This window comes from Myodes glareolus, chromosome 12 (genome assembly GCF_982192425.1).
Source record: "Myodes glareolus chromosome 12, mMyoGla1.1, whole genome shotgun sequence".
Taxonomy (NCBI): domain Eukaryota; kingdom Metazoa; phylum Chordata; class Mammalia; order Rodentia; family Cricetidae; genus Myodes; species Myodes glareolus.
Window position 1 is genome coordinate 14,313,093 of NC_142037.1, and position 26,356 is coordinate 14,339,448.

At 40.6% G+C, this 26,356-nt stretch overlaps 1 protein-coding gene and 1 pseudogene across 8 annotated transcripts in view; one reads left to right on the forward strand and one right to left on the reverse strand.

The window, feature by feature from the left end:
- Nucleotides 1–26,356, forward strand: part of Ddhd1 (DDHD domain containing 1) — a 73,037-nt gene that overhangs the window by 21,642 nt on the left and 25,039 nt on the right. For 2 of the 8 annotated variants that reach the window (XM_085698474.2, XM_085698477.2), the window contains exons 2-6: nucleotides 15,291–15,464; nucleotides 16,129–16,149; nucleotides 21,922–22,023; nucleotides 23,256–23,384; nucleotides 24,972–25,119. In XM_085698474.2, the coding sequence (XP_085554600.1) occupies nucleotides 15,291–15,464; nucleotides 16,129–16,149; nucleotides 21,922–22,023; nucleotides 23,256–23,384; nucleotides 24,972–25,119 (574 nt within the window). The remainder of the gene's footprint in view (nucleotides 1–15,290; nucleotides 15,465–16,128; nucleotides 16,150–21,921; nucleotides 22,024–23,255; nucleotides 23,385–24,971; nucleotides 25,120–26,356) is intronic. The other 6 variants (XM_085698476.2, XM_085698478.2, XM_048430033.3 and 3 more) reach the window with 3 other exon arrangements.
- On the reverse strand, nucleotides 4,748–6,325 carry LOC148120123 (large ribosomal subunit protein eL8-like; annotated as a pseudogene).

Sequence of the window (26,356 nt, forward strand, 5' to 3'; positions counted from 1 at the left end):
TTAGAAAACTAGTTGACCGCTTTAAGTGCTGCTTAATGGGCCATCCTAATAGGAACAGGGAAGACAGTGATACTGAGTATGATCTGAACTATGGATGCCTGGATCAAGAGCTTCCAGTGGAGAATATGAATATGTGGCCTAGAGGTTGTTCAAAGAGTGTGGCTGCTTTTTGCCCTTGTCTGTAGAATCTACCTGCATCTAAAGTGATGAGATTTATATTAATTCTGTTGGCAGAGGAAGTCCCAAAACAGCCTAGTATAGACTGTGACGTGGTTATTAGTGGTAACTCTAATGAAGATTTATAATGAAAAGGAGCTAGCCAGTAAGCAACTTTCGTCCATGGCTTTTGCATCAGCTCCTGCCTCCATGTAGTGATGGGGCTGCGGGCAGGCCTGCTTTTTGTCCTGCCCGGCTCCCGCACAGCTATTTTAGCCCCGGAAATAACAATACACAAATTGTATTCATTTAAGCACTGCCTGGCCCATTATCTCTAGAGAGTTAGTTACTGGCTAACTCTCACATCTTGATTAACCCATTTCTAATGATCTGTGTAGCACCACAAGGTGGTGGCTTACCGGGAAGTATTCAGCATGTCTGACCTGGTGGCTGGTTCCGTGGTATCTGCCTCATTGCCCTCTTCCTAGCATTCTGTTCTGCTTACTCCGCCTACCTAATTTTCTGTCCTATCAAAGGGCCAAGGCAGTCTCTTTATTAACCAGTGAAAATAACACATAAATAGAAGGCCCACCTACATCACCTCCAGGTTCCAAACCTGCTTGCGTTCCTGTTCTGACTTCCTCTAATGATGAACTATGATCTGAAAGTGTGAGCCAAATTAACCCCTTCCTCTCCAACTTGCTTTTTGGTCATGGTGTTTTGCCACAGCAATAGAAACTCTAAGACACAGTGTAACAGAATGGATGGAAAAATTAGATCTATCCTTCTGCTACATACAAGAGACACACTACCACCACGTTGTCAGTATGAAAGATAGTCATTGAAACAATCTGATCCTGGACTTTTTAGTTGGGAGACTTTTGATGACTGTTTCTATTTCTTTAGCAGTTATAGGTCTATTCAGTTTGCCTATCTGGTCTTGATTTAATTTTGGTAATTGATATTTATCCCGAAAATTGTCCATTTCCTTTAAGTTTTCTAATTGTTTGGAGTACAAATTTTCAAAGTATGACCTGATGATTCTCTGGATTTTCTTCATGTCTGTTGTTACGTTCCCCTTTTCATTTCTGATTTTGTTAATTTGGATATTCTCTCTCTGCCTTTTGGTTAGTTTGGATAAAGGTTTATCTATTTTGTTGATTTTTCTCAAAGAACCAACTCTTTGTCTCATTGATCCTTTGTATTGTTTTCTTTGTTTGTATTTTGTTGATTTCAGCTCTGAATTTGATTATTTCCTGCCATCTAGTTCTCTTGGGTGAGTTTGCTTCTTTTTTCTATAGTTTTCTGTAGTTCTGTAGTTTTTAGATGTTCTGTTAAATCACTAATGTGAAATTTTTCCAACTTCTTTATGTAGGCATTTAGTGCTATGAACTTCCTCTTATATGCTTTCATTGTGTCACATACATTTGGGTATGTTGTGTGGTCACTTTTATTGAATTTTAGGAAGCCTTTAATTTCTACCTTTATTTCTTCCTTGACCCATTGGTGATTCAGAGGAGCTCTGTTTAACTTCCATGTGTTTGTGGGTTTTCTGCAATTGCTGTTGCTATTGCATTCTAATTTTAAGCCATAGTGAGCTGGTAAGATACAGGAAGTTCTTTCAATTTTTTTGTTATCTGTTGAGGTTTGCTTTGTTACCAAGAATGTAGTCAATTTTGAGAAGGTTCCATGAGGTGCTGAGAAGAAGATATATTCTTTTCTGTTTGGATGAAATATTCTATAGATGTCTGTCAAGTCGATTTGAGTCATAACATCTGTCAGTTCCCTTATTTCTCTGTTAAGTTTCTGTCTGGCAGACCTGTTCAGTGGTGAGAGTGGGGTGTTGAAGCCTCCCACTATTAGTATGTTGGGTTTATTGTGTGATTTAAGCTTTAGTAGTGTTTTACATATGTGGTACCCTTGTATTTTGGGGATAGATGTTCAGTATTGAGATTTCTTCTTGATGGATTGTTCCTGTGACTAATATGAAATGTTCTTCTTTGTCTCTTTTAGTTGATTTTAGTTTGAAGTCTATTTTGTTAGATATTAAGATAGCTACACCAGCTTGTTTCTTAGGTCCATTTGACTGGAATTTTTTTTTTCCCAATTCTTTACTCTGAGGCGATGTCTGTCTTTGAGGTTGAGGTGTGTTTCTTGTATGCAGCAGAAGGATGAATTCTATTTTCGTATCTAGGCTGTTAGCCTGATTCTTTATATAGGTGAGTTGAGTCCATTTCTATTAAAGGATATTAATGACCAGTGATTGCTAGTTCCTGTTATTTTAGTTTTCATTGTTGGTGATGTTAATTTGTGTGTTTTTCCCTTCTTTGGGATTTGCTGTTATGAGACCATCAATTGTCTGTGTTTTTGTTGGTGTAGCCTACTTCCTTGGGTTGGAGTTTTACTTCTAGTATTTTGTGTAGGGCTGGGTTTGTGGCTAGGTATTGATTAAATCTGGTTCTGTCATGGAATATCTTGTTTTGTCTCTCTATGGTGTTTGAAAGTTTTGCTGGATATGGTAGTCTTAGCTGGCATCTGTGGTCTCTTAATGTCTGCATAATGCTTGACCAGGAACTTCTGGCTTTCATTGTTTCTGTTGAGAAGTCAGGTGTAATTATGATAGGTCTGACTTTTTATGTTACTTGGCCTTTTTCCTTTGTAGCTCTTAATAATTTTTCTTTATTCTGTATGTTTAGTGTTTTGATTATTATGTGGTGGGGTGACTTTTTTTTTTTTTTTTGGTCCAGTCTGTTTGGTGTTTTGTTAAGCTTGTATCTTCATAGGCATATCCTTCTTAGGTTGGGAAAGTTTTCTATGATTTTGTTAAATATATTTTCTGTGCTTTTGAGTTGAACTTCTCCTCCTTCCTCAATTCCTATTATTCTTAGGTTTGGTAAGGGATTCGTTGATTTCTTCCAATTTTTTGTTTGTCTTTTCCTCCATTTCTTTGAGGGAATTTTTTATTTCCTCTTTCAAGGACTCAAAACAGTCTCTTAAAGTTATTTTTTACATCATTTTCTTCTGCTTTATCTATATTGGTGGATCTAAGTCTTGCTGTTGTAGAGCTACTAGTTTTTGTTGGTGTTGTGTTGCTCTTTGTGATGTTGAATGTGTTCTTACCTTGTCTACCCATATTTTCCTCTGATTGGTGTAGTTGGGGCTGTCTGTGTCTCTTGTGATCAGTCTTCCAGGTCCCAGGTTGGCCCATGGTTCAGATGGTTGTTCCTCGTGTTGCAGTTGGATTCTTGGTTCCAGCCACCCCAGAGGTCATTTGACACCTCCGTGCTCCCAGAGGTTGCTCTGCAATCCTAGAGGTCATTCGTGCCTTGTCCCACTGAGGTCACTGGCTAGCTCAGGCCTGCTCCAGTGGAGGTCACTGGCTTGGGCCCAGTCTTTCAGAGGTCCCTGACTCAGGCCTGCTCCCTCATACCTGCTCCTAGGGATACTACTGGGTCAGGATACTACTGGGTTGGGCCTGCTCCCATGAAGGGTGCTGGCTTGGGCCTGTTCCCTTGGTAGTCACTTGTGGGAGAATTGTCTGTATTCTGTCAATCATATTTTAATAAAACGCTGATTGGCCAGGCAGGCAGTATAGGCGGAAAAACCAGACAGGAAGTAGGGGTGGAACAAAGAGACTGGGAGTATTCTGGAAGCAGAAGCTCTCTCGCCATTCCTGCGCAGACCACCGACGAGGCAAGATGTAAGCTACTCCAGCCGAGAAAAGTACTGAGCCATTATGGCTAACATAGATAATGATAATGGATTAATATAAGTTACAAGGACTAATAAGAAGCCTGACCTAATGGGCCAATCAGTTTATAATCCTGTGTGTGATTTCTCTTTGGGATTTACCGGTTGTGGGGTACTGGGCGGGACAGAAACCCCAACATGCTGGCCCCTCATGTTACAGTCACTCCCTTGTACCTGCTCCTGCAGGGGTCACTGGCTCCAAAGAGAGTTCTTAGTATCTGTACTGTTAACATTTTGAGCCCAGTACTTCTTTGTTGGTGGGCATGGAAAGGAAGGCGTTAGTTGTATGAGATTTTTAGAAACCTCTGGCTCTGCCCGCTAAATTCATTAGTAGATCATCCTGGGACCAAGTCATTAACAAATGGATCCTTGGAGGACACACAGCCATCCCAAGCTTCAGCAGTTCTTCTAGGGATCCATTCCTCACTTGGTAACTCACAGCATGTAATTAGAGAGTAACTGTCTGATATGTCTACATTATTGATAACCAGTTCAGTGGTATAAATAAAAGTTGACCGAGAATGTAGCTATGGATGTCTAATGTTTGATAATCCCCGATGAATACTTTAAGCATTAAAATAATCCTATTTATGACTGGTTAGTGTCTCATCTGGTAAAAAATGCCTGGCACTAAGTTCAGTTCCTGGAGCCCCACATGGTGGAAGTGGAGAACTGGCTCTGACCTTGACCTATGGGGATGGATGAATGGGTAGAAGGATGGTAATATAGTCCTGTTTTGAACCAAAGAAACAACAAAAAAGTACAAACTATATTGTGATACTATATAATTTTTTTTAACTTTGCAATTGCATTTATGTATAGAAAACTTAACAGTGTACATTTAACCCAGTTTAGTGGTGAGTTCTTTGGCCTTTGCCTTTTCCAGGTTGGCAATGTGAGCCACAGATATAGTACCCAAGATGTTAGCTCCCCAGTGGCAGTGGATCTCTTCGTATCTGTCATTGTAATTGGTCCTAATAGCTTCCACCAGCTTAGCCAGAGCACCCATCTTCCAGGTAACCTGTGTGAAAGCAACAGTGTGGTACATGTCTTCCCGTGGACCAGCCACCCCAGCCTGGCCTTTCTCTTAATGATTCATGTCTTCTTTAGGGCTTCTGTTGCTGTGAAGAGACACCATGACCACACATGTTTTCTTATAGAGGAAGAGATTTAATTGGGGTTCTTGCTTACAGTTCAAAGGTTCAGTCCATTATTATTATCATGGTGGGACATGGCAGCGTGTAGGCAGACTTGGTGCTGGAGAATTCTATATTCTGATCCAAAGGGAACAGGAAGTGAACTGAGACACTGGAAGTATCCTGAACACAGGAAACATCAAAGCCCGCTCCGGCAGTGCTGCACTTCCTCTAACAAGGCCATACTCACTCCAACAAAGCCACTCCCTATGAGGTTATGGGGGCCAGTTACATTCAAACTACCACAATGCAGTAGGAGCCCTCCGTCTTTCCAACAGGACAGGCAGGAAGATCACCAGCTCAGTGGGTTCTACATCACCAGCAATCACAATCAGCTGAACCTTGTCCTCCATTAAGGTAGTGGGTGACTGCTCAAAGGACAGGTGATCTCTTAGTTGGGACGGCCCCTTTTCCAGCGGCCTCCTTAGCACAGGCCAGCAACCTTTGCTGCTTCTCTTGCTTTGTCTTTGGCCCATACTTGTGAGCAAGATTAAGCAGCTGGGTAGCTGTTTGCTGATCTAGGACCTGGGGGAACTGGTTAATGGCAGGAGGTACTTTGAGCAGCTCACAGAAGATGGCCCTTTGCTGCTGCAGCCTAATGTAACAGGGCCATTTGACAAAGCGTGTGGTATATTTGTGTTTTAATAAATAAAGCATGCCTGAAGAGCAGAGAACAAAGCAGCCATACTAATCAGCCATACAGACCAGGGAGTGGTAGCACACACTAATCCCAGGACTCTATTAGTTCAAGGACATCCTGGACTACACAAGATTTAATCTGTCTAAAAGAGAAACAGAGCTAAGCAAAGGGGATCCCAGCCCTGGGGAGGTGGAGGCTGGAGCACTATGGCTAGGCAGAGAGAGGACTGTAAGGGGAAAGAGACAGTAATTCTAAGATTGTAGGGTATGAAGTGTTGGGTGTAGAATCTTCAGGAATTGTGGAGACAGAATCTTGTCCATTTTCGATCTGAGGTAGAGGTAAGAGCCAGTGGCTGGCTGCTTTGCCTTTCTGATCTTCAGATTGAACCCCAATATCTGTCTCTGGGTTTTTATTATTTGTGCTACAGTTTGATTTCTCTTTTTGACTAGATGTCCTGCGCAATGCCAAAGTTCTTAGGCGTTTTCTCAAACAAAGGATTCACCACCGTTTTTGGCTTCCTATGTTTTCATGATGGCAGGGCTGGGGCCACCTTCTTCCCCTTAGCCTTCTTTCCTTTGGGCATTTTACTTGGCTGGAGGAGAGAGAAAACCGTGTGTGTGTGTGTGTGTGTGTGTGTGTGTGTGTGTGTGTGTTTGGCTAAACTAGTCTATAGTACTGTAAATTGGGGTGTGTTTCCCTCAGTGAGGACTGAAGGCTTCTACCTGAGTGGTAGGAGGGAACCTTCTAGAATACTCCTCTGTCTGGGCATTAAATTATAAATTACTGTACATGTGATGGTGCGTTTCTCTGCATGCATGCTATGATGGTGCAGCTTTCTGGATGTATGCTATTTTTCAATGAGTAATTCACCCTCCAAAATTCTCCCATTCTTATTCTTAAAAAGTAGTCTTAAAGGTGTTTGGGTTTTTTTGTTTTCTGAGTCAAAGAATGAGTATCAGAAACTAATGTTATTAATGGCACTGCAGCACACACCAGCCAATCAAACAAACAGACTCAGAACTGAGAGGAACCCAGTCTGCCACTGGGGCAATGCTAATGCCTCCCTCAGCAACATTTAGCATGTGCTGTTGAAGTAGTGCTTTCTGGTAGTTCCTTTTTCAAACGTCTGAGATGCAGGCGGGCATAGCACTTATATCCCAAGATCCCAGAGAAGCAAGGAAGGCTAACTCAGACTGTACACAAGATGAACCAGGTGTGTTGGCACAAGCCTGTAACCCCAGCACTTAAAAGATAGAGGCAGGACTATCAGAAATTCAAGGGCATTCTCAGCTACATAATGAGTTTGAGACCAACCTAATATCCTAGAAGCCCCTGTCTCAAAAAGCACCCTCCAAAAAATAATTTAAAAATAAATAAAAAAAATCATTAGAACAAAAGCAAAGTATATATGAAATGTCATAAAGAAGCCATTTACTTTGTATTTGCTTTGCGTGGATAGTTTTGGGGTTTTTGTTTTGTTTTGAGACAGGGTTTTTTTTGTGTAGCCCTGGCTGTCCTGGAACTCACTCTATAGACCAGGCTGAGCTCAAACTCAGAAATTATCTACTTTCTCCTACCTCCCAAGTGCTGGGATTAAAGTTGTGTACCACCATACCTGGCTTCTAAATATTAAAGGAATATAGTCACGATAAAAACTGACAGGTGTGTATAATGATCCAGTAGAGTCATAGAGAAGGGAAGGGCTCATGAAGAGGTAAAGCTAGAAGTTAACTAGATGAAAACAGATAAGAACATTGTATGTCCATATGTAACATCCCAGGGACAGCATACATATATTATACTCAGCCACACACCCCCAACACCTCCCCACACACACAACGTATGTGGAAGTGCCCATATGATATAGAAAGTACAGGAACCATAGGCACTCTCTCCCGCATCCCAAAGCCTACTCAGAAGTTGTATGAATACATACATGAAGTATATGAAGAGGCAGTCAAAGGGAAGGTGATTAGGAACTTACCTGAGAAACAGTACAGAGCCATAAGAGAATTTGAGTATTGAAATAAAACAATTTTGGTCAACTGTAAAAAATGGACTGGGTTTCTGTAGAGAAAGAAGTAGCTGGAGGATTCCATGTGTGCAGGAATGCATGTACTTACGCATACACATGCTAACAACTAAGCATTAGTACAGGTGGTGAGACTGTGAACAGACTTGACACTAGTCATTCTAGGTTGTGGTAGGAACCTCTCAAGCTAAACAAACAAGAACCAAGGAAAAGTCAGATGTGTTTTTTGTTATGGTCATTGGTGGTGGCTAAGTGGGTCCATAGCCATGTGCACACATCCAGAGGCTGGAATGGCTCTGTCACTCTCCTCCTTCTTTTGAGATGGCCAGCTGCCCCGCCCCCCAGTATTGGGGTTTGTTGCACCTGGAACCACATCTGGCTTTTATATGGTTGCTTGTTCATGGAGCTTTCTCCTCAGCCCAACTGGAACATGATTTTTGAGAGACAGGAAGCACACATAGCGTTGAGCTGTAGTTGTAAAAGGCATGTAGGAAGAGGCATCTTGGATGACCCACCCAAAGCTGGTGCTGAGCAACACAGGTGGAAGGAACAGATTTGTGTGGTATAGTGTTTTGTTTTTCCCCAGAAGTCAATGTGTTGAGTGGTTATTTCATGACTCAACACAACTCAAACCTGTGTTTTGGGGAGAGAGGGCTAAGCAGGTGCCTTTCCTCTCTGGAAACTGCATCATATAGTTGAAAATAGCTCAAGTGAAGGTAATAGACAGACTTCTGTTGGAATCTTGGTTCTCATGTTACCAGCTCTGTGCATTGTGACAGGTGATGTGTTTTCTCTAAGACTCAGCTGTGCTTTGGAAGAAGGGAAACAATTAAGATTACAGTTAAGATTAAATGAGATAAACTGCTTGATCTGGAAGGTAGTAACAGCTCTCTAAACCTAAATTGCCAGGAAGGGCCACACACACACAGCTCACACCTTTAGCAAGATAGACAGTAGTATGAATCTAATTACTTTTATATAAAGGAAGCAAATTACAGCAGTTACTACCACTGTGCAAACCTGTGAGTGCACAGAGTGGGCACACAAAGGCCTAAGACACTGAAGAAAGGGGTGGGTAAAAAGGTTAGCACAAAGTACAGACAGAATGATCCACAGATCCCAGTGTGGGTAGAAAAGCCTCAAAAGGTGCCAGCTCCAAATGGAAAGCTATAGGCAGTGACTAACTGCTGAGAGGGTTAAATCCACCTCCAGCCAAACCTCTGAGAGGTTATCCAACCCTAAGTGGTCAACCCTGAACATCTGTATATACAAGCAACACTAAATGAACTCGCAAATAGTGCGTGTGTGTGTGTGTGTGTTTGTGTGTAACAGTGATAAATAGGTCATAAATTTGAGAGGAGTTGAACAGGGAGAGAATGTGGTTGAAATGAAAATGTAGTACTCATGTATGAAAATGTCAGACAATAATATAAATAAAAATAAGTTTGACCACTTAAAGCATCAAAAAAAAAAATCCATGTAGAGAAAATGCCCAAGCACCAGCTGCTAAATACAAGTCCAGGCCTGGAATTAGTAAAGAAGGAAGAGGAGGAGGAAGCTGAAGATGGGAAAGGGAAAGGGCAAAGAGAGCCGCTTAAGGCTCACATTCTAAAGCTAAGATGATAGACACTGGGAGAAATGCAGCAACAAGATCTTATTGAACTTGGGAAAGAAGTTTGTGCTCTTTGATTTTTGTCAGCTTGAACAACACATTGGGGAAATCCCTCCATCTGCCTAGATTGTAGACAAATCTCTAAGACATTTTCTTTATTAATGATTGATGTGGTTAGGCCCAGTACACTGTGAGCAACACACCAGTTAGGTGCCCCTGGCTGTTTAAGAAAGCCAGCTGAGCAAGGCAGGAAGCTCTATTACTCCATGGTTTTGTTTCAGTTCCTGCCTTGAATTCATACCCAGAGTTCCCTTCACAATGAACTGTAAACTGTATACCTTTCTTCCCCAAGTTGCTTCTGATTATAGTGTGAAGGAGCGAGGTCGATCGGTAATTAATGATCTGCCAGACTAGCTTAATACAAAAGATACAGCTTTAATAAACAGAAGGAAAACTTACACCAGAATCCCAACGGTCCGTCCGGAACGCAGGAGCCAAGCAAGAGAGTGAGGGGACGTGCATCCGCCAGATTTATAGGTAAATTTTTGCCTTAGAACACGCCCCACGGACAGAATGTGATTGGCTGAAGTCCCCTATCATCTCCCCCTTTTTTCTAAAATAAGACAGAACAAAACCAAATGCAACTATATACAATAGAAACAAATAATAAATATAAAATTACAAACAACAAACAATATTAAGCAGGAAACGTATAACAAAAGTTTTACTAAACATTCTATTTCAAAGAGTCTAAATAATGTAGATGGTAACTACAACTATCTAATCTTCAACTCCATCAAAGATCTGAGAAGGAAAATAATTTTACTCAAGCAGCCCGGAAGTACAAGCGAGAAACTTCCAAAATGTGCAACAAATGGAAGAGACAACTGATTACCCGGGCAATTACCCAAAGTCTTGTTTGCAATGTTGAGTCAACCACCTTTGGCTAAGGCCTGATGTACTGACATGTCATTTTTTAAAGGCAAGAAACCTTTTAGGACTCTCTTACCCTGTCTTGTCAAGATAAGACAATCCTGTTTTTATCCATTTACAGATGTTCTGTAATTCTGTCAGTGGTTGAGGTATGGGCTTTTTCTTTGCCCAAAGGCCAGTTCTGCCAAGAAGAAGACAAGCTCCAAGTGGAGTGTCTTTGGTGTTCAACGTTCTCTCGGGAGTAGAGCGGTGATGCCAGGAGTGATTGTGTCTCACTACTACAGAACTCTGAATTAGATTAAAGGCCATTTTCTACAGCTCTTCGAAGAGGTTGAAGATTATACTGTCTATACTAAATATGATCTCTATGTACCTAAATAACCTGATTAGCCTAAATATAAGTATTTATTTATATATATACATATATATGACTTGATTTATATCTATCTAACTTGAAGACTAAGAGAATAAACAACTGCAATGGATGAGGACAGTGGCCTCCAAATGTAAACAATGTATACAATATCTTAATCAGAGGTAGAAATGTAAATATATGTATATATATCAATACAATTAGAGGTAGAAGCATACTCACATACAATAAATAGAGGTAGAAGCATACTAACATACAATATACCCACGTTGGGCGCCAGTTGAAGGGGCGAGGTCGATCGGTAATTAATGATCCACCAGACTAGCTTAATACAAAAGATACAGCTTTAATAAACAGAAGGAAAACTTACACCAGAATCCCAATGGTCCGTCCGGAATGCAGGAGCCAAGAGGGGAAGCGCACCCGCCAGGTTTATAGGTAAATTTTTGCCTTAGGGCAACACATCCCATGGACAGAATGTGATTGGCTGAACTCCCCTATCAATAGTGTTTATCACAGCATAAGAACCTTAAGACAAAGTTGAAGGAAAGATAATACAAGCTGTCCAAGGGAGAGTAAATTCAAAACCTAATAAGGGTCTTTGGTGAAAAGGGAAATAATCAAGGGTGTGAAAGTAGGATGCAAAAGCAAGGAAGGGGAACGTAGCCAACGTGATATAGGCTGGAACATCAACTTCTGTGTCACTGGAGTCTCCCAAGGTGGTGCACAGAGTCTCCAACTGTGCAGTAAAGCAGTTCAGCTACCGTGGAAGAGCCAGAACAGCTCTGAGTCAGCATGGTGGGTGACATTGGACTTTAAAGATGACTTGTTTCTGTCTGGACCTGTAAGGGGGGCCAAAGTCACTAATAAAGTTAGAGCCATGTTCAAGATACATGCTGTTATGGTTTAAACCATAAAGTAAAATGCTGCGGATCCCCGAGTGGCTGCAGCAGGCAACAGGTCCCAAGACCATGCTGCAGGTTGTCAAGTGGCGGTAGGCAGCGGGTCCCGAGAGCAGCCAGTCCCAGGCAGTGATGGCTCAGTTTCCCAAGTGGCTGCAGTGGGCCATGAGGGGCAGCGAGTCCCAGGCAGGGAGCCGCATGGTGGGTGAGAGACCTCGATGGGGCAGCTAGTCCCACAAGGAGAGACAGACAGATGCACCATGAGACCACGCTGCGGCTGGTCCAGGGCAGGGAGCCACCCGGCAGACGAGAGACAGAGATATGGATAGGCACGCTATGCAGAGTGAAGTTGAATATTTATTTGGTGGGTTATGGAGGGGAAAGGAGGCAGAGAGAGGGAGGGAGGGAAGAGAAATGGGGAGGGGGAAAAGGGAGAAGGGAAAGACAAGCTGCCTCTGAGGGGGAGGAGGGGAGGAGAGGGAAAGAAGGGGGGGGAAGGGACTCAGGCTGGAAGCTGAAGATCAGCTTGCCTTGGAGGATGGGGGAGGGAGTAAGCATGGCCTGTCTCTTAAAGGGACAGAGCAGACCATTACATATGCAGTACAGCAGCACTTTCAGAGCCTGAGCTGGCTAACGTGCCCTTCTACATCAGGTGGACAGATTGGAAGGTGCATACCACACAATTCTATTTTAATGTATATCCATGAATAAAACGTAAGTTTCCAACACTTTTATTTCAGACAAAGAGAAAATAATGGTAACCTATTGCTTGTGCAGTGTGACTCATAAATACTGTTTAAAATAGATTGACCACGTGGTAAAAATTTTAAGTAAGCAAAAAAGATTTATAATAATATACATACAGATAACTACTTGAATGAGAAGCATGCTTTCCTAGTCTTCCTTCGGAGAGTGGAAATACTACACAAAGGAAGTTTGAAGAATAAAGATAATTATAGAAGAACAAAAAGTTGAGTTTGGATATATTAATCATATTGGTAAACATTGACTTATTCAAAAGAAAACTTCACATGACTTTTTCTGCAAAACCCAGTTCAGTGCTGTATTTGAGGCATATGTAGAACACAGTGATTCAAAAGATGTGCAGCTACCACAGCCTGATGGAGAGAAGTCTGGCTTCAGCCTCAGTAGCAAAGTACAATTCAAACCTACCCCATCCCCCAGTAAACATAACAGTACACACGCGGGGCTTGAGAAGCTCTGTTCGCAATGTGTGCTCTAACACAGTGAGTATCGCATTGTGTGGAATCTCTAGAGAGTATTAGAAGACCCACATATGGGAGCCAGGGCGGTGGGATTCCAACACTCCAAAGCCTTTCCTGGGCCAGCCAGGGCTACACGGGGAGATCTTCTAACAGAAACTTTAAATACATCATAGTGCAAGTCTGGTAGAACGAAACACATAAGATCATCTGACATATTTCCTGCCCAGCCCAGAATCAGCCGTTTTGTTCAGGTTTCTTGAACGCTGGGAGAGCTGATGCTGTGGCAGCCTCTCAGCTCAGGGTTACGGCCTCTCACACGCGCTTGAGTGGTTTGTGTCTTTTTTTTTTTTTTTTTAAAGAGAGAAGGCTGTCGGTAGTTCACGATGATATTCCTAATTGAAATTTGTAATTACAATTTTTTCCTTTTATTTATGTAGCCCTTTTGTGTCAAAGTTCTAAGTCCCGATTTTCATGGCCAAAGGAAACTCCAATTCCCCAAACTCTAAGAAGCAGTCCAGATATCTAGAAATGAACTCAGCCCAAACTCTGGCGGGAAGGCTTTCTGGCAGTTAGATAAAGCCAACATTCCTCAGGAACTTGTGAAGCCAGTTCTCATCTACAGCAGAGCCCTTTAGCTCTCCAGTTCACCTGTGGCTCTCTCAGCACCTCAGTGGCTCTCTTAGCACCTCAAGGTCCAATTAGCATTAGGTTGAGCCCGTGAGAGTATCAAGGTCAGTGGCTGCCTCCAGGCTTCCTCCATCTCTCTCACAAAGTTTACTTTTGAAAACTCCGAAAACCAGTGTCCTGCAGCCTTGCCATTCATCCTCCTTACAACCCAGCTCTTCCCACCATTCTCAGCCCTTGCTGTCTAGTCTCACTCTGCATCCTCTATCCCCTGCTGTTCTACACACACATACACACACACACACACACACACACACTCTTGCAGATAACCTATCTACTTTCTCTCTTGTTCTGAACTCTTCCAGCCGCCTCTAGCTGTTCTTTCTCATGGATATTTTCTCTCTTTTATGCACGATAAGACCTTACCAACCATAGAGTGTTCACATTGTCAGTTTATACACTAATGATATTGACAAAACTAATATACCCATCAAAGCCTCCAATTTCAAATTGGCTGGGTTGTGACTGTTGCAGAAAGTTTAAGATATGTTTTTGTTTTGTCCATCGATTATACCCTCGCGCACACGCGCGTGTGTTCATTTCATTTCATTCTACTTTTAGGATAATGTTACTTTCATTCTGGTTGATTTGTTATTGTTTGGGGAGTAGTTATTGTTTTGCTTTGCTCTTTTTTTTTTTTTACTTTTTTGGTGGTGCTGAGAGTTGAATCAGGACCTGGTGTGTGCTGTCAAATACTCAGCTACTATAGGGCTTGCAGCCATGTTTTGCTTTTTTTGTAAGAATTTTTAGGATTCAAGATGACTACTAGTACGGTTTATTTAAAATAAACAAGGATCTTAGGCTTCTGATGAAGGTATTTAGTTGGAAAAATGTTATTCACTAACTTTTTCTAAAAATGGATGAGAAATTTACTGTAATTGCTTTATTATTATCCATGTGTTCCACCTGAAAACACGCGTACTCCAACATGGCCTAAAGTGCAACATTGCATGCAGATTCTAAACACCTCATAGGGTATCACATTAATATACGGCTGTCTCAGTCAGGGTTCTGTTGCTGTGAAGAGACACATGGCCACTGCAACTCTCATAAAGAAAACTTCTAATTGGGAGGGCTTACGGTTTCAGAGGTTCAATCCACATGGTGACAGGTATCCAGGCAGACATGGTGCTGGCTGCATCTTGATATGCAGGCAACAGAAAGTCAACTGAGACACTGTATCCTGAGCAAAGGAAACCTCAAAACCTACCCTCACAGTGGCACATTGCCTCCAACAAGGCCAAACCCAATTCATTAAAGCCAAACTCACACCTCCTAATAGTGCCGTTTCCTATGAGGTTATGGGAGCCAGTTACACTCAGACTACCTCAAAGGCTTTTGAGCTACCAACAAAGTCTTACAGTAAGGCCTTTAACCTCCAAATTTGGGTTGTTTAGGGCCTCAAATGTATAGATAGTTGCTCATCTATCTTCCAGATGGTAAAGCAACTTAGGTAATATCTAGAATAATTTAGTCTTGATATCTGTAAGAAAAAACTCTAGCCAGATGTGGTGTTTCACACTTATCACACCTAGCACTTGGAGCAGAGGCCAGAGAGCGACTGCAGGCCTGATCTACTCAGGGAGTTCCAGGCCAGCCAGAGCTCCAGAGTGAGACCCTGCCTGTGCAAACAGGAAAATCACACCCTGACTTGAAATTTGGATTTATTTTTTACTTGAAATGATTATATTGGTTATTAAAGCCTGGAGAATAACAATAGTAAAACATAATAAAATTGTAGCTAAGTCTCCTTTTGAGAGGTTGATCTTGTGATGTCTCTTTTCAGAAGCTGATAAAATACCAGTAATGCGTGGACAGTGGTTTATTGATGGGACTTGGCAGCCTCTAGAAGAAGAAGAAAGTAATTTAATTGAGCAAGAACATCTCAATTGTTTTAGAGGTCAGCAGATGCAAGAAAACTTTGATATAGAAGTGTCAAAACCCATAGATGGAAAAGACGGTAAGATGACCAATTTAATATGTTCTGTAGAAGTAAGTAATTGATAAATCTTACAGTAATTGGTAAGTTTGGTAATAGTAACTTAGGAGGGGTTAAAATTTATTAAATTTGACAATTTTTGAGGTGCTGGGGGACCAGGCATGATGCATGCTAGCAAAAGTTCTACCCTACGTCTAAATTCTGGTTTTTAAAACACGTTACTATTCTGGAATTTAAAGTTGCTGTAAATATTTGGGTTATTTTACTTAGTGCATATGTTTTAATTGCATGATACTAACAAACTTTATAATATTGGCACAAAATGTTTATATTATACTCCAAGGTAGTCATTTGGGGCGTTTGAGTTATCACTGAAAATAGAACTTATAAAAAAGTCCTTATAAAAAAGCACTTTCATTAGTATTTTAATGTTGATTCTTTTCCTGGATTTTAAGTCAGCCTTGGTTTTGTGTGTATTTTAACTCTCTCTGGAAGATTAATACCAGTTTTTAATTTAAAGCAGTATTCTCCTTACATTTTCTTACTCAGAAAGTAAATATGTTTCAACAGTTAGATGTTATAGAATAGCCAAGATTGCCATGTTTTCAGTATGTGTCTGAATCTTGAATAAACCTCAAAATATGTGGTAAAGTTAAAAATCCTTCTATTATTCCATTTAATGCAGGCAGTGGGATCAACTATTCTGGTGAGTACAACACCCAGGTAGTTTAGAATAGTAGATACTCAGAGTGTCTTTTTTTTTTTTTTTTTTTTTTTTTTGCTTGCCTTTGTTTGGGAGGCTTTTGGCAAGCCCTGCTGAACCTAGTGAATTAAAGTACACCTGGAGTGATTTCCACATAAATTACCAGTGAAATCCATCATTTATATGATGCTTTGCAATTTGCAGGTCCCATACTCTTGAGTCTTTTTATTATTCTGTAGATTCAACTGTATCCTTGTTTTGCTGTCAGATTTAGGCTAAAGAGTTTACCCATCAGTGTAGATAAAGCAGGTCTAAGAGCTGCTGCTGCCGATGCCTCCAGGTAATACTTTAATAACTAGAAATAGTGCAGCAAGAATTGAAAATTTACCTGAGATTTGAGTTAAAGAATGAAATCTCTCACCACTACTGCCAGAATTATCACAGGCCCACTTCACAGTGTATGAATGGCAGAACGTTTGTCATAAAACAGCTACATTGCTATTAGAGAAAATGGAGCTTGGGAACTATTTTCCTCTTTAAGTCTTCTATCTTAAAAACAGCAATTCGCATAACAAACACAGTTTTTGTCTTCCCCCTTTCCTTACTGTTAGTGCTTAAAAGCCCCAGGGCTTAGAGGAATGGAGAAGGGTATGCAAAATAGAAGGGAGTTGTCTCCTTTTGCCCAGGGTTAGTCTGCAGCTGTCTTCCCCACATCTCACCTGTTTCGAATCATATTCACAGTAGAATTAACTTTCATGTGAATTCTCTATTCTGCTCTTTCTAAATATTAAATGTAACAAATACTTCAGCCTTCTGCAAAGTGCCCAAACTTAATATACCTAAGAACACAGTTTATGCAGGGCTTTAAAGTTTATGCAGGATTAAAGTGCATGCCTTTAATCCCAGCACTTGGGAGGCAGAGGTAGGCAGATCTCCGTGAGTTCAAGGCCAGCCTGATCTACAGAGCGAGTTCCAGGACAGCTGGGGCTACACAGAGAAACCCTGTCTGGGGGAAGAAAAGTGTATTTGTATGAGTAGGTTTTTCGATGGCGGGGGGCAGTAAGTCTCTACTTGTGTAACAATATTATTTAATGTATTTAAGCATCCACATGAAATTCTAATTAGAAATAACATGTTTAGCTGGGCATGGTAGTGCACACATTTAATCCCAGCCCTCATGAGTTCGAAGCCAGCCTGGTAGCAAGTTCTAGGGCAATTGGGGCTACATCGAGAGAGAGAGAGAGAGAGAGAGAGAGAGAGAGAGAGAGAGAGAGAGATAGGGAGGGAGGGAGGGAAATGTATTGCATTGTCATATTTTTAAAATGACTTCTTGAAGTTCATTAGAAGAAATTTTTATGTATGTATGTATTAATTTTTTTTAATTTTTGTTTTGTTTTGTCTTGTTTTTTGAGACAGGGTGCCTCTGTGTATCCCTGACTGTCCTGGAACTCACTTTGTAGACTAGGCTATCCTTGAACTCAGATCCACCAGCCTCTGCCTCCCAAGTGCTGGGATTAAAGGTGTTCGCTGCCACCACCTGGCTACAAGTTATTTTGTTTTTGTTTTGTTTCTTTGTAGATAGCCTTGGCTCTCCTAGAACAGCTGTGTAGACCAGACTGGCCTCGAACTCAGAGAGATCCACCTGCCTCTGCCTCCAGAGTGCTGTGGGATTAAAGGTGTGTGCCACCACTGCCCTATCTATTATTTGGTATTATGATAAATATATACTCAGAGGTTAAGATGACACTTAACTTTGAACGTCATGGGAAATTTGATAGTATATTTTACAGCTGATATTATAAAAACAACATTTACCTTCCAGAAAGCCACAATTTAGGGAAAAATACCTCAAACTTAAAATATTTAACAAAAAATATGTACGCCTTCTGATTATTTCATCTTTCTAAACTTCTAAAATTTTCTATTTCTCTCTTTTGGAGTTGAAAAAATACCCTTTTCACCTAAATATTTTCATGTGTGATGATAAAGCTTTGGCTCTTCCTTTGTCAAGATTGTTGTTAATGCCTCCCAGTTCTGCTGGGTGCTTTTGTGGGGGTTTCCAGGCTTTCTTAGAGAAGAGAGAGTCAGCAGAATAGTTACCAAACTGAGTGCAAGGCAGCCCAGTGGAATAAAGTTCATGGAGTTATTAACAGGCTGTCAATTCTCATCCAATAAATACACATGTTTAAAAATTCTAGAAGCCGGAACTCGTTAGTGTTCTAGGGACTTCCAAGGAAACCAAGTTCTTACCCTTAGAAGCTTTAAACTAAGTAATAAACTGCTTGTCACTGTTCTGACCATGTCTGTTTAGTGTAGCTCTTGCCACAAATTAATTATGTGTGTTTAAGTTTTTACCTTCTTTAGATTTTTCATACTAATTTTAAAATGAACATTGAACTAGATTGATGGAAGTCTGGTGTAACTATCCAAATAAAGATAACCCACTTTGTGACTTAGATCCTTGAAACTTAATTCTCTAAGAACTAAAATGAAAAGCTCTCCTACTTTATCTAATAGCTAGGGGCGTAAAATTATCTGTATGTGTGTAGCACCTGTGTGCAGGAACCCAGCAGGGACAGAAAAGATCTCCATGTGGCTGCTGCAAGAGCAGTAAGTGCTCTTCACCACTGGGCCTCTGTCCAGTCCCAAGGCTAGGAAAATTTATCTAATACAGTGATACATTTGAGACCATCCGTTTACTTAAGATGACTTATATTATACAGTTGTGCCTTCAGATTAGTAATTCTCGCCAGGGGATGGTGGTACATGCCTTTAATCCCAGCATTTAGGAGGCACAGGCAAGTGGATCTCTGTGAGTTTGAGGCCAGCCTGGTCTGCAGGGCAAGTTCTAGGGCTACACAGAAAAGCTACTGAGACAGGCTACTCTATCTTGGAAAGAAAAAAAAAGAAGGAAGGAAGGGGGCGTGGAGAGAGGAGAGAAAAATTGTGTAAACACACTTAATGCTGGATAGTTGTTGTGTTCCCTAATAGTTTATCCAAGCATGTGCAGTCGTTTTTAGAAGTTAACCTAAATGCATTAATATTGTGCGTCACTCTGGCTACAAAGTGCACAACCTCAAATTTTTAGTAAAAAAAACTTAAGACAAACTGAAACTGAGGGCTATTTTCCCACACAACAAATAAGATGGCCCTGCTGTGTTCAGACCATCGCAGGCGGGGGAGACTGAGGAGACCCAACAGCACAGTATAATGTGATGTTCTGGATAGGGTCCATGAGTTTGAGAATAGCCTGGTCTACATAGCGTGTGCCAGAACATCCAGGGCTACGTAGTGAGACCCTGTCTCAAAAGAGAGGGGTGAAGCGGGGAGCGTTCTGGCCCGTTAACCAGCTTTCTCCTCTGTCTTTAGTGACTGAGGATTCCCATCTTCTAGTTTGGGGTTATGATTTTATGATTTAACTTTTTTTAAATCAATTTGTTTAATTCTCCTGAGGTCCAGGAAAGAATGCTAGAGTTTAGTTGTGGTTATCAAGTTTGAGATGTGCAGGGCCGCCTGCTTTCCCTGAGAGAAAGAATTTTCCAGATCAGTACTAGGCATCTGGACCCTGGTTGCTTAAAAGGAAACTCAGCAAAGGATCCTTTGAGGCCTGGGCAGTGCTGTCTAGGAAAGAGCAAATACTAGCTTTCCAGACAGTCAGCTTCTTTATAAAGGGAAGAGTTGTTGTGTGTGTCTCCTGTAGGAATTGTTATCCTGTCCACTTCTTGGATAAACTTACTGTATTCAGAGTTACATGATGAAGAAAGGTTCTTTGAGAGATTAATTAGTAAGGAAATGATTCTAAATAATTTAAAACTTCAGTCTTCTTTCATTACTGAACAAGACTTTGATGTGTGGACATCTTACTAATGCTATCAGCTTCTACAGCCGCACCATCAGCTGCACTGTGAGTGTGTTCACACTTCTGTAATAGTGCATAGGAGTCACTAACTGAATGCTAACAAGAAGTCATGCCTATAATTCTGTGTCTGCGTTTAAAAGAGTTAAGCTCCCTGGCCAATGATTTTTAAGTGAAAATGCAGTGTAATGGTAAAGAGCCACAGCCATTTAATTACATGAAATGTTTTCATAAGCACAATTTTCTGTTGGGAGTGAAGAGCTTTGTAATGTGTTTATCTTCATAGTGTTGAAAATTCATCATTGGGCCTGACCAGCTTTCTGAGAGTGCTCACTTGATTTCATTGTGTCCCAATGTGTCCCAGTGTGGGATTTGGTGCAGATTCATTTCACCACTGGACTTACAAAATCTAGTCATTGTTTCTTAGAGGTTTCTATTGGTCTGACCCCTTAGCAGCACTAGCAGCTTTTTATGTGGTTTAACATCTTTGCTGGCCTAGTTGTACCTCTCTGCTCCTGAGTGACTGACCAGAAGGCACACGAAAGAATAGCAGACAGGATGAAGCCAGCTTCCATGTCTGTTTCTATGTTAGAGGCATTTATAGGTCTGCTGTCACCCAGCTTTCAGCCCTAGGTTTTTAAAAATTATTTATTTGTATTTTATGTGCGTTCGTGTTTTGCCTGCATGTGTACCTGTGTGAGGGTGTCAGATCTTGGAGTTACAGACAGTTGTGAGCTGCCATGTGAGTGCTGGGAATTGAACCCAGGACCTCTGGAAGAGCAGTCAGTGCCCTTAACCACTGAGCCATCTCTCCAACCCCCAGCTAGCTTATAGACTTAAAACCATCTACTTGCATGTAGATGTAGTAATTTAATGTGTAGGTGTAGTTGTTAATGCTTTGTAAAAATTTCCCAAAAACCCTTACTGCATAAATATTTGCATATACTTCAATTGTATATATGACAGAAATTAAAGATTTTTTTTTAATTTGAGCAGTATTTAACCTTTGAATGTCAAATTCATACAGAAGGCAGTAAGTTGAAAATTGAATTATTAAAATATAACTTTTAGCTAAATTGTAAAAATTTTGTAATTACCTGAAGTAGTAAACTGATTTATAAGATTCAGTTTCAAGTATCCTAAACAATTACTTAACTATAAGGAGTGTTATCTGCGATATATAGCTAGCAAAATTCAACAAGGAGCAAGTTGGCTTTACGGTCATCTTCTGATTGTCAAATACCAAGTCTGTGCCTGACTTTTCCGTGTTGTCTTCTTAATGCCTGTCACAGCGTATGTTTTTCTAATGAGATTGTTTTTATGGTATTAATCTTTCCAAAAGGGGGTAGTTGAAAGTGGGGCCTCCAGTATGGTTTTCTTCAAAAAAATTTTCACTGACTTTGTAACAACTCTCTCAATTGTGAAAGGAAGCCTTGCTCTGAAACAGTCTTAAAGCCATCATGCCTAAGTCTGGAGAGCTGGAATGTATGCTGTGGTATCTCAGGCGAGCTAAATGAGCTCTTTAAAATATGGTTGTGTCCTCAAACTGTGTATCACCTCTTGACTATGTCATCACAAATTTGGTGCACTGAATAACCTTAGTATCAGAAATATAGAGCTTAAAAATCTCTTACCATTCAAAAATGCCATGCATTTCTTGTAGCTATGCAAAAGAATTAAACGATGATCATGTGATTGTCTGTCACTGATAAATAGATAATATTTGCCTTTGTTCCTTTCAATAAAAGTATATATTTGACAGACATTAAGCTGATTTTTTTAACTAGAAATTATATTTTTAAAAACGTTTAGAAAAAATAATTGTCAAATGTAGTTTTTAAAAGTTAAGACTAGAAGGAAAAGGCAATAGAAAAACTCACTTAAATGTACTTTGAAGCTCAGTGTTTTTGCTTTCTTAGTTGTCTACCACCTCCCTCCCTTCTCCCTCCCTTCTCTGTTCAAATGGAGAGGATATAAGGAGAGCTCAGACGCCACAGGTCTTAAGCGAAAGCGTTCCCAAGGTACAGTAATCGCAGTTACTCTCTGTAGCTTACGCCCAGCTCTAGCTCAGTTGGCTTAAAGTTTAGAAGTAGTCGTTTTTGTTTTTAAATGTGTCTGTTGCGCTATTTGCCGTAGTTTTGCATTATTATACATCTATATGAAAACTGCATTCCATTAGGATGTTTGAATGTTAAGGTGTTCCACTTTAAGACAACATATAAACAGTTTGCAGAGGGATAGAGATTGGCTATATTTATACTTCTCTCTAAATATTTCTAATATTCTCTAAATGTCATAAAGTTTTAATCTTTTAAACATGTAGCTCAAAACTATATTAAAAATAATTTGTTTTGTAAATAGTTAGAAAGCCCTTGCAAAAGTTATTAAACCCTTTTAATTTGTGAAAAGCTTTTTATTTAAAAGTCTGCACCTGTGGTTACATTCTGTATAACTAAAGTTGTTGGCGTGAGTTGTGTTAATTGAATGTTAGTCCTGTGAGAGACACACTCACACAACATACACACAGGTCAATAACATATTCTGAGAGCTAGTAAAGTAGAATTGGTTTTCATAAAATTTTAAGTTATTTGTAATGTAAGAAGTGGATTTTCTTATAATATGCCATGTCTTCCCATGGGGAACATGCTACTTCAGCATGTCTTACAGTCTTGACCAGGATCCACCTGCCCTTGCCTCCTAAGTGCTGGGATTAAAGACGTGCGCCACCACCGCCCGGCTAGAACTGTATTCTTAATTTGGGGTCATATACAACTCATCTTTAGGTAGGACAGGGGCACTGTGCCAATCACTAGCTTTTGAGCAAATCAACCTCCTTTTTTTGTTCTGCATTGAGTAAATATCTTGATGTTTTTAGTAAAATTAACAAAAGGGATAGAACTTAAGTTTCTGTGCCCAAGCTATTGAAAGCTTTTAAATAGATGTCTACCCCAGAGAGAGGAGCCGTACTCCTGCGGATGCAGCTTGATGATCAAGAACCATATCACCTTCACACGAGAGGTTGATAGCATATAGTGACGCCAGTCCCTCTGCTGTTCCTCACAGCATTGTTGAACATTTATAAAATTCTATGCATTGCTATGGGACATACATGTTTTTAATGAAATTTTCTCTACTGAACTAAAAGTATATGGTGTTTGAGTTAGCTACTATTGGTTCAGAAAACTGAGTATTAGAATATTTACACTAAGAAAACCTGTCTTGGAGAACTTGAAATTCTTCTTTTGTGCGGCAGCTGTTCATAGTTTCAAACTGAGTCGGAATCATGTGGACTGGCACAGCATGGATGAAGTGTATCTCTACAGCGATGCAACAACATCCAAAATAGCGAGAACCGTTACCCAAAAACTGGGATTTTCTAAAGGTAATTGTTACGTGGTCTCTGGCTTATCAAAATTTTGGGAGTCAAAAGTAGACGATGTTCTGTTTTTATATGTTTTAAGTAGAACTTAAATTCAGTGACAAGAACCCTGTAAAATGAAACTTTTATTAAGGTGTATGCATTCACACCTCAGCTCATGGTTATGAATTAGAATCCTGATAAGGACAGTGAATGCCTTCCTGCATGTGAAAGCCGTGTGCCTTGAGACAGTGAAACTTGAGCATGACAGTCGGTACATAGCATAAAGGAAGAGGAGGCTGGAACCAGTGGGGCTTGTGACTGGAATAGTTGGGCAGAAGCCATGTTGTCATGGATTCAGTTTCAGTGGAGGAGGGAATGGTGGTTGTGAGAAAAACAATGCAACTCTTTGTGTAGTCTTGCTAAAGGAATTGTTTCTTGGCCTTTTACAGTTTAAAGTTTTTAATTTTGGCGGGGGGGGGTTGTTGTTTTCGTTTGGTTTTTTTTGTTTGTTTGTTTTGTATTTTTTCAAGACGGAGTTTCTCTCTGTATAGCCAGCCCTCGCTGTCCTGGAACTCCTGTAGACCAGGCTGGCCTTGAACACAAAGAGATCTATCTGCCTCTACCTCCAAGTGCTGGGATTAAAGGTGTGTGCCACCACTGCCAGGCTAAAGTAGTTCTACTACAATAAAATAGAAGGGTTAGCAACATGGCTCTGTAGAGAAAAGGCACTTGCCACTTAAATATGATGACCTGAGTTCAAATTCTCAGAAGCCATAAAAGCTCGATGCATAGCACGCAGCTGTGATCCTAGACGCTTAGTGCGCATGTAAAATCCCAGCACTGCTCCAAGGAGGCAGGGCCCAGGCTGACTCTCAGGAAGCTGAGAGCAAGAGGGCACTGAACACCTGAGGCTGTCTCCTTAACCTTGCACATGCCTCCCACATATTGCCCCCTTTTCCTGTCTATCATACGCACGTGCACACACACACACACACACACACACACAGGATATTTTTTCTGAAAAGAGTGTTAAGTGAAGATAGAGCATCCTCAATAAGTTTGAAAATTCATTTTTAAGTCTAAGAATATGTTATTATGTCATTCTTTTATTTGCTATAAATGTATCTGATTATTTTTGTTTATAGTTAGTTGTATTTTGTGGGGTACCTTTTTATATCTGACTGAATATGTGTACTTTTTGACTAGTAAGCTCTCTTTGACTATTTTTTCTCAGGGTATATCCTTGGCTATTCTTGAACTCAATCTGTAGACCAGGCTGGCCTTATACCCACAGAGATCCTCCTGCCTCTACCTCCCGAGTGCTAGAATTAAAGGCATGTGCCACCATACCTGGTGTGCGTTTTTAATATAGATGTCCTTTATTTTTCTACGTTCTGTTTATCCTTTTGTTTTCCTAATGATTTCTGGCTTTTGTATTCACTTTTTATGTCATCAGTCAATATATATTATCTTACAAACTTTATTTTCTCTTTCCACCCAATGAAATATTTTCTTACATTATTACCATTACTGTTCTTTCTTTTTTTAAATGTATTTTGCAAATACAGTTTCCCAAGTCCTAAACTTAAGGCCATAATTTTGCTACAGCCTCCAGTAGTGGGACCAGACTTCATAGAGGTTACGTAGAAGAAGCCACGCTAGAAGACAAGCCCTCGCAGACTTCTCATATCGTGTTTGTTGTGCATGGCATCGGACAGAAGATGGACCAAGGAAGAATTATAAAAAACACAGCCATGTGAGTTCTTTGCAGACAGTCCCAGCTTCTGCCCAAGGCGTAAGCAGATCCACAGAGGTGCTGACTCTTCTAATATCAGTGATGTTTCTGGATGAAACCAAACAGTGACTGTATCCTGATGAGACGTGACTTTCCCTCCTTAATTGACATAATTAATTTAGAGTTGACAGCAGGAAATGAGCTAGTTTTTAAGTTTGTTCCTTGCTCTCTGAGCCTCAGAAATTGAGAATCTTCAAAGTTGTCCAACTTTGAGAAGATTAAGAATTGTTTAAACTGACAGTTTTCCATATAATCTGCCCACTAATTGCTCCCAGAGGAAACAACTCTAGATTGTACACAGAAGCCAGTGGAGACTTAACATACAAAACAGGTTATTCATCTCCTTATTGATGTTCAGCTTTATTCTAAAACCTCTTTAGGAGCTTCTTGGGATATGTGTATGGCAAGTTGTGTATTTCAACAGTTGAGTGCTGTGTTAAAGGTCCACCTTTTATTTGGCTCTTTGCCAGCAGAGCTCATGAGGCCCAGGATTCTGATGCAGTAAGAACAGTCGGTCACTGTGAAAAGCACAGTCCGCCAGGTTCAGAGGCTGCCAGTAAAATTCGCCATCCATGAAGCAAATGTTTAGCTCTAGGAATTCGATCCTCCAGGACCTGCACATGCGGTTGTTGAGCTTGCTACACTGTAAGGTCACCATGCCCACAGAGGGGAAAGTAAAAGTACAACCCAAGTTGTATTGTTGCTGGAGACTGGCAGGCCGCCTGCATTCTCCCAGTCCCTGTTTCTCCGGTAGGCATCTCATAAGCTCTAGTTCCGACTTTGTTTTATGATGAGTTATATGATTTAACATGATAATCATGTCCTGATGCATCCTTTCTTAGATATCAATGACCATGAGAATTGGTTTGCATGGCATATCCTCCATGAGATCATTAGTAAGACAGAAGTTTAATTTCTTCAGGTACAAGGAAGGCAAAACTTATTACAAAAAGGTGGAATCCTGTGGAGTCTTTCCGGGCTCGCTGACACCTGCTCAGCCTGTCTGTGTCACCATCTTAGCAGGAGCTGTGCAGTAGACAGGCCATGTGAATACCACTCGGACACGAGTAGTGAACAGACTGTAGGGAACGCCTGCAAGAAAGAGGGACCTGTCTGTCATCTGCAGTGAATGGAGCGTAATGGAGCATTCAGTATTTGGAGCATAAATACAAAATGTTTTAATGTTATTATGAAATAG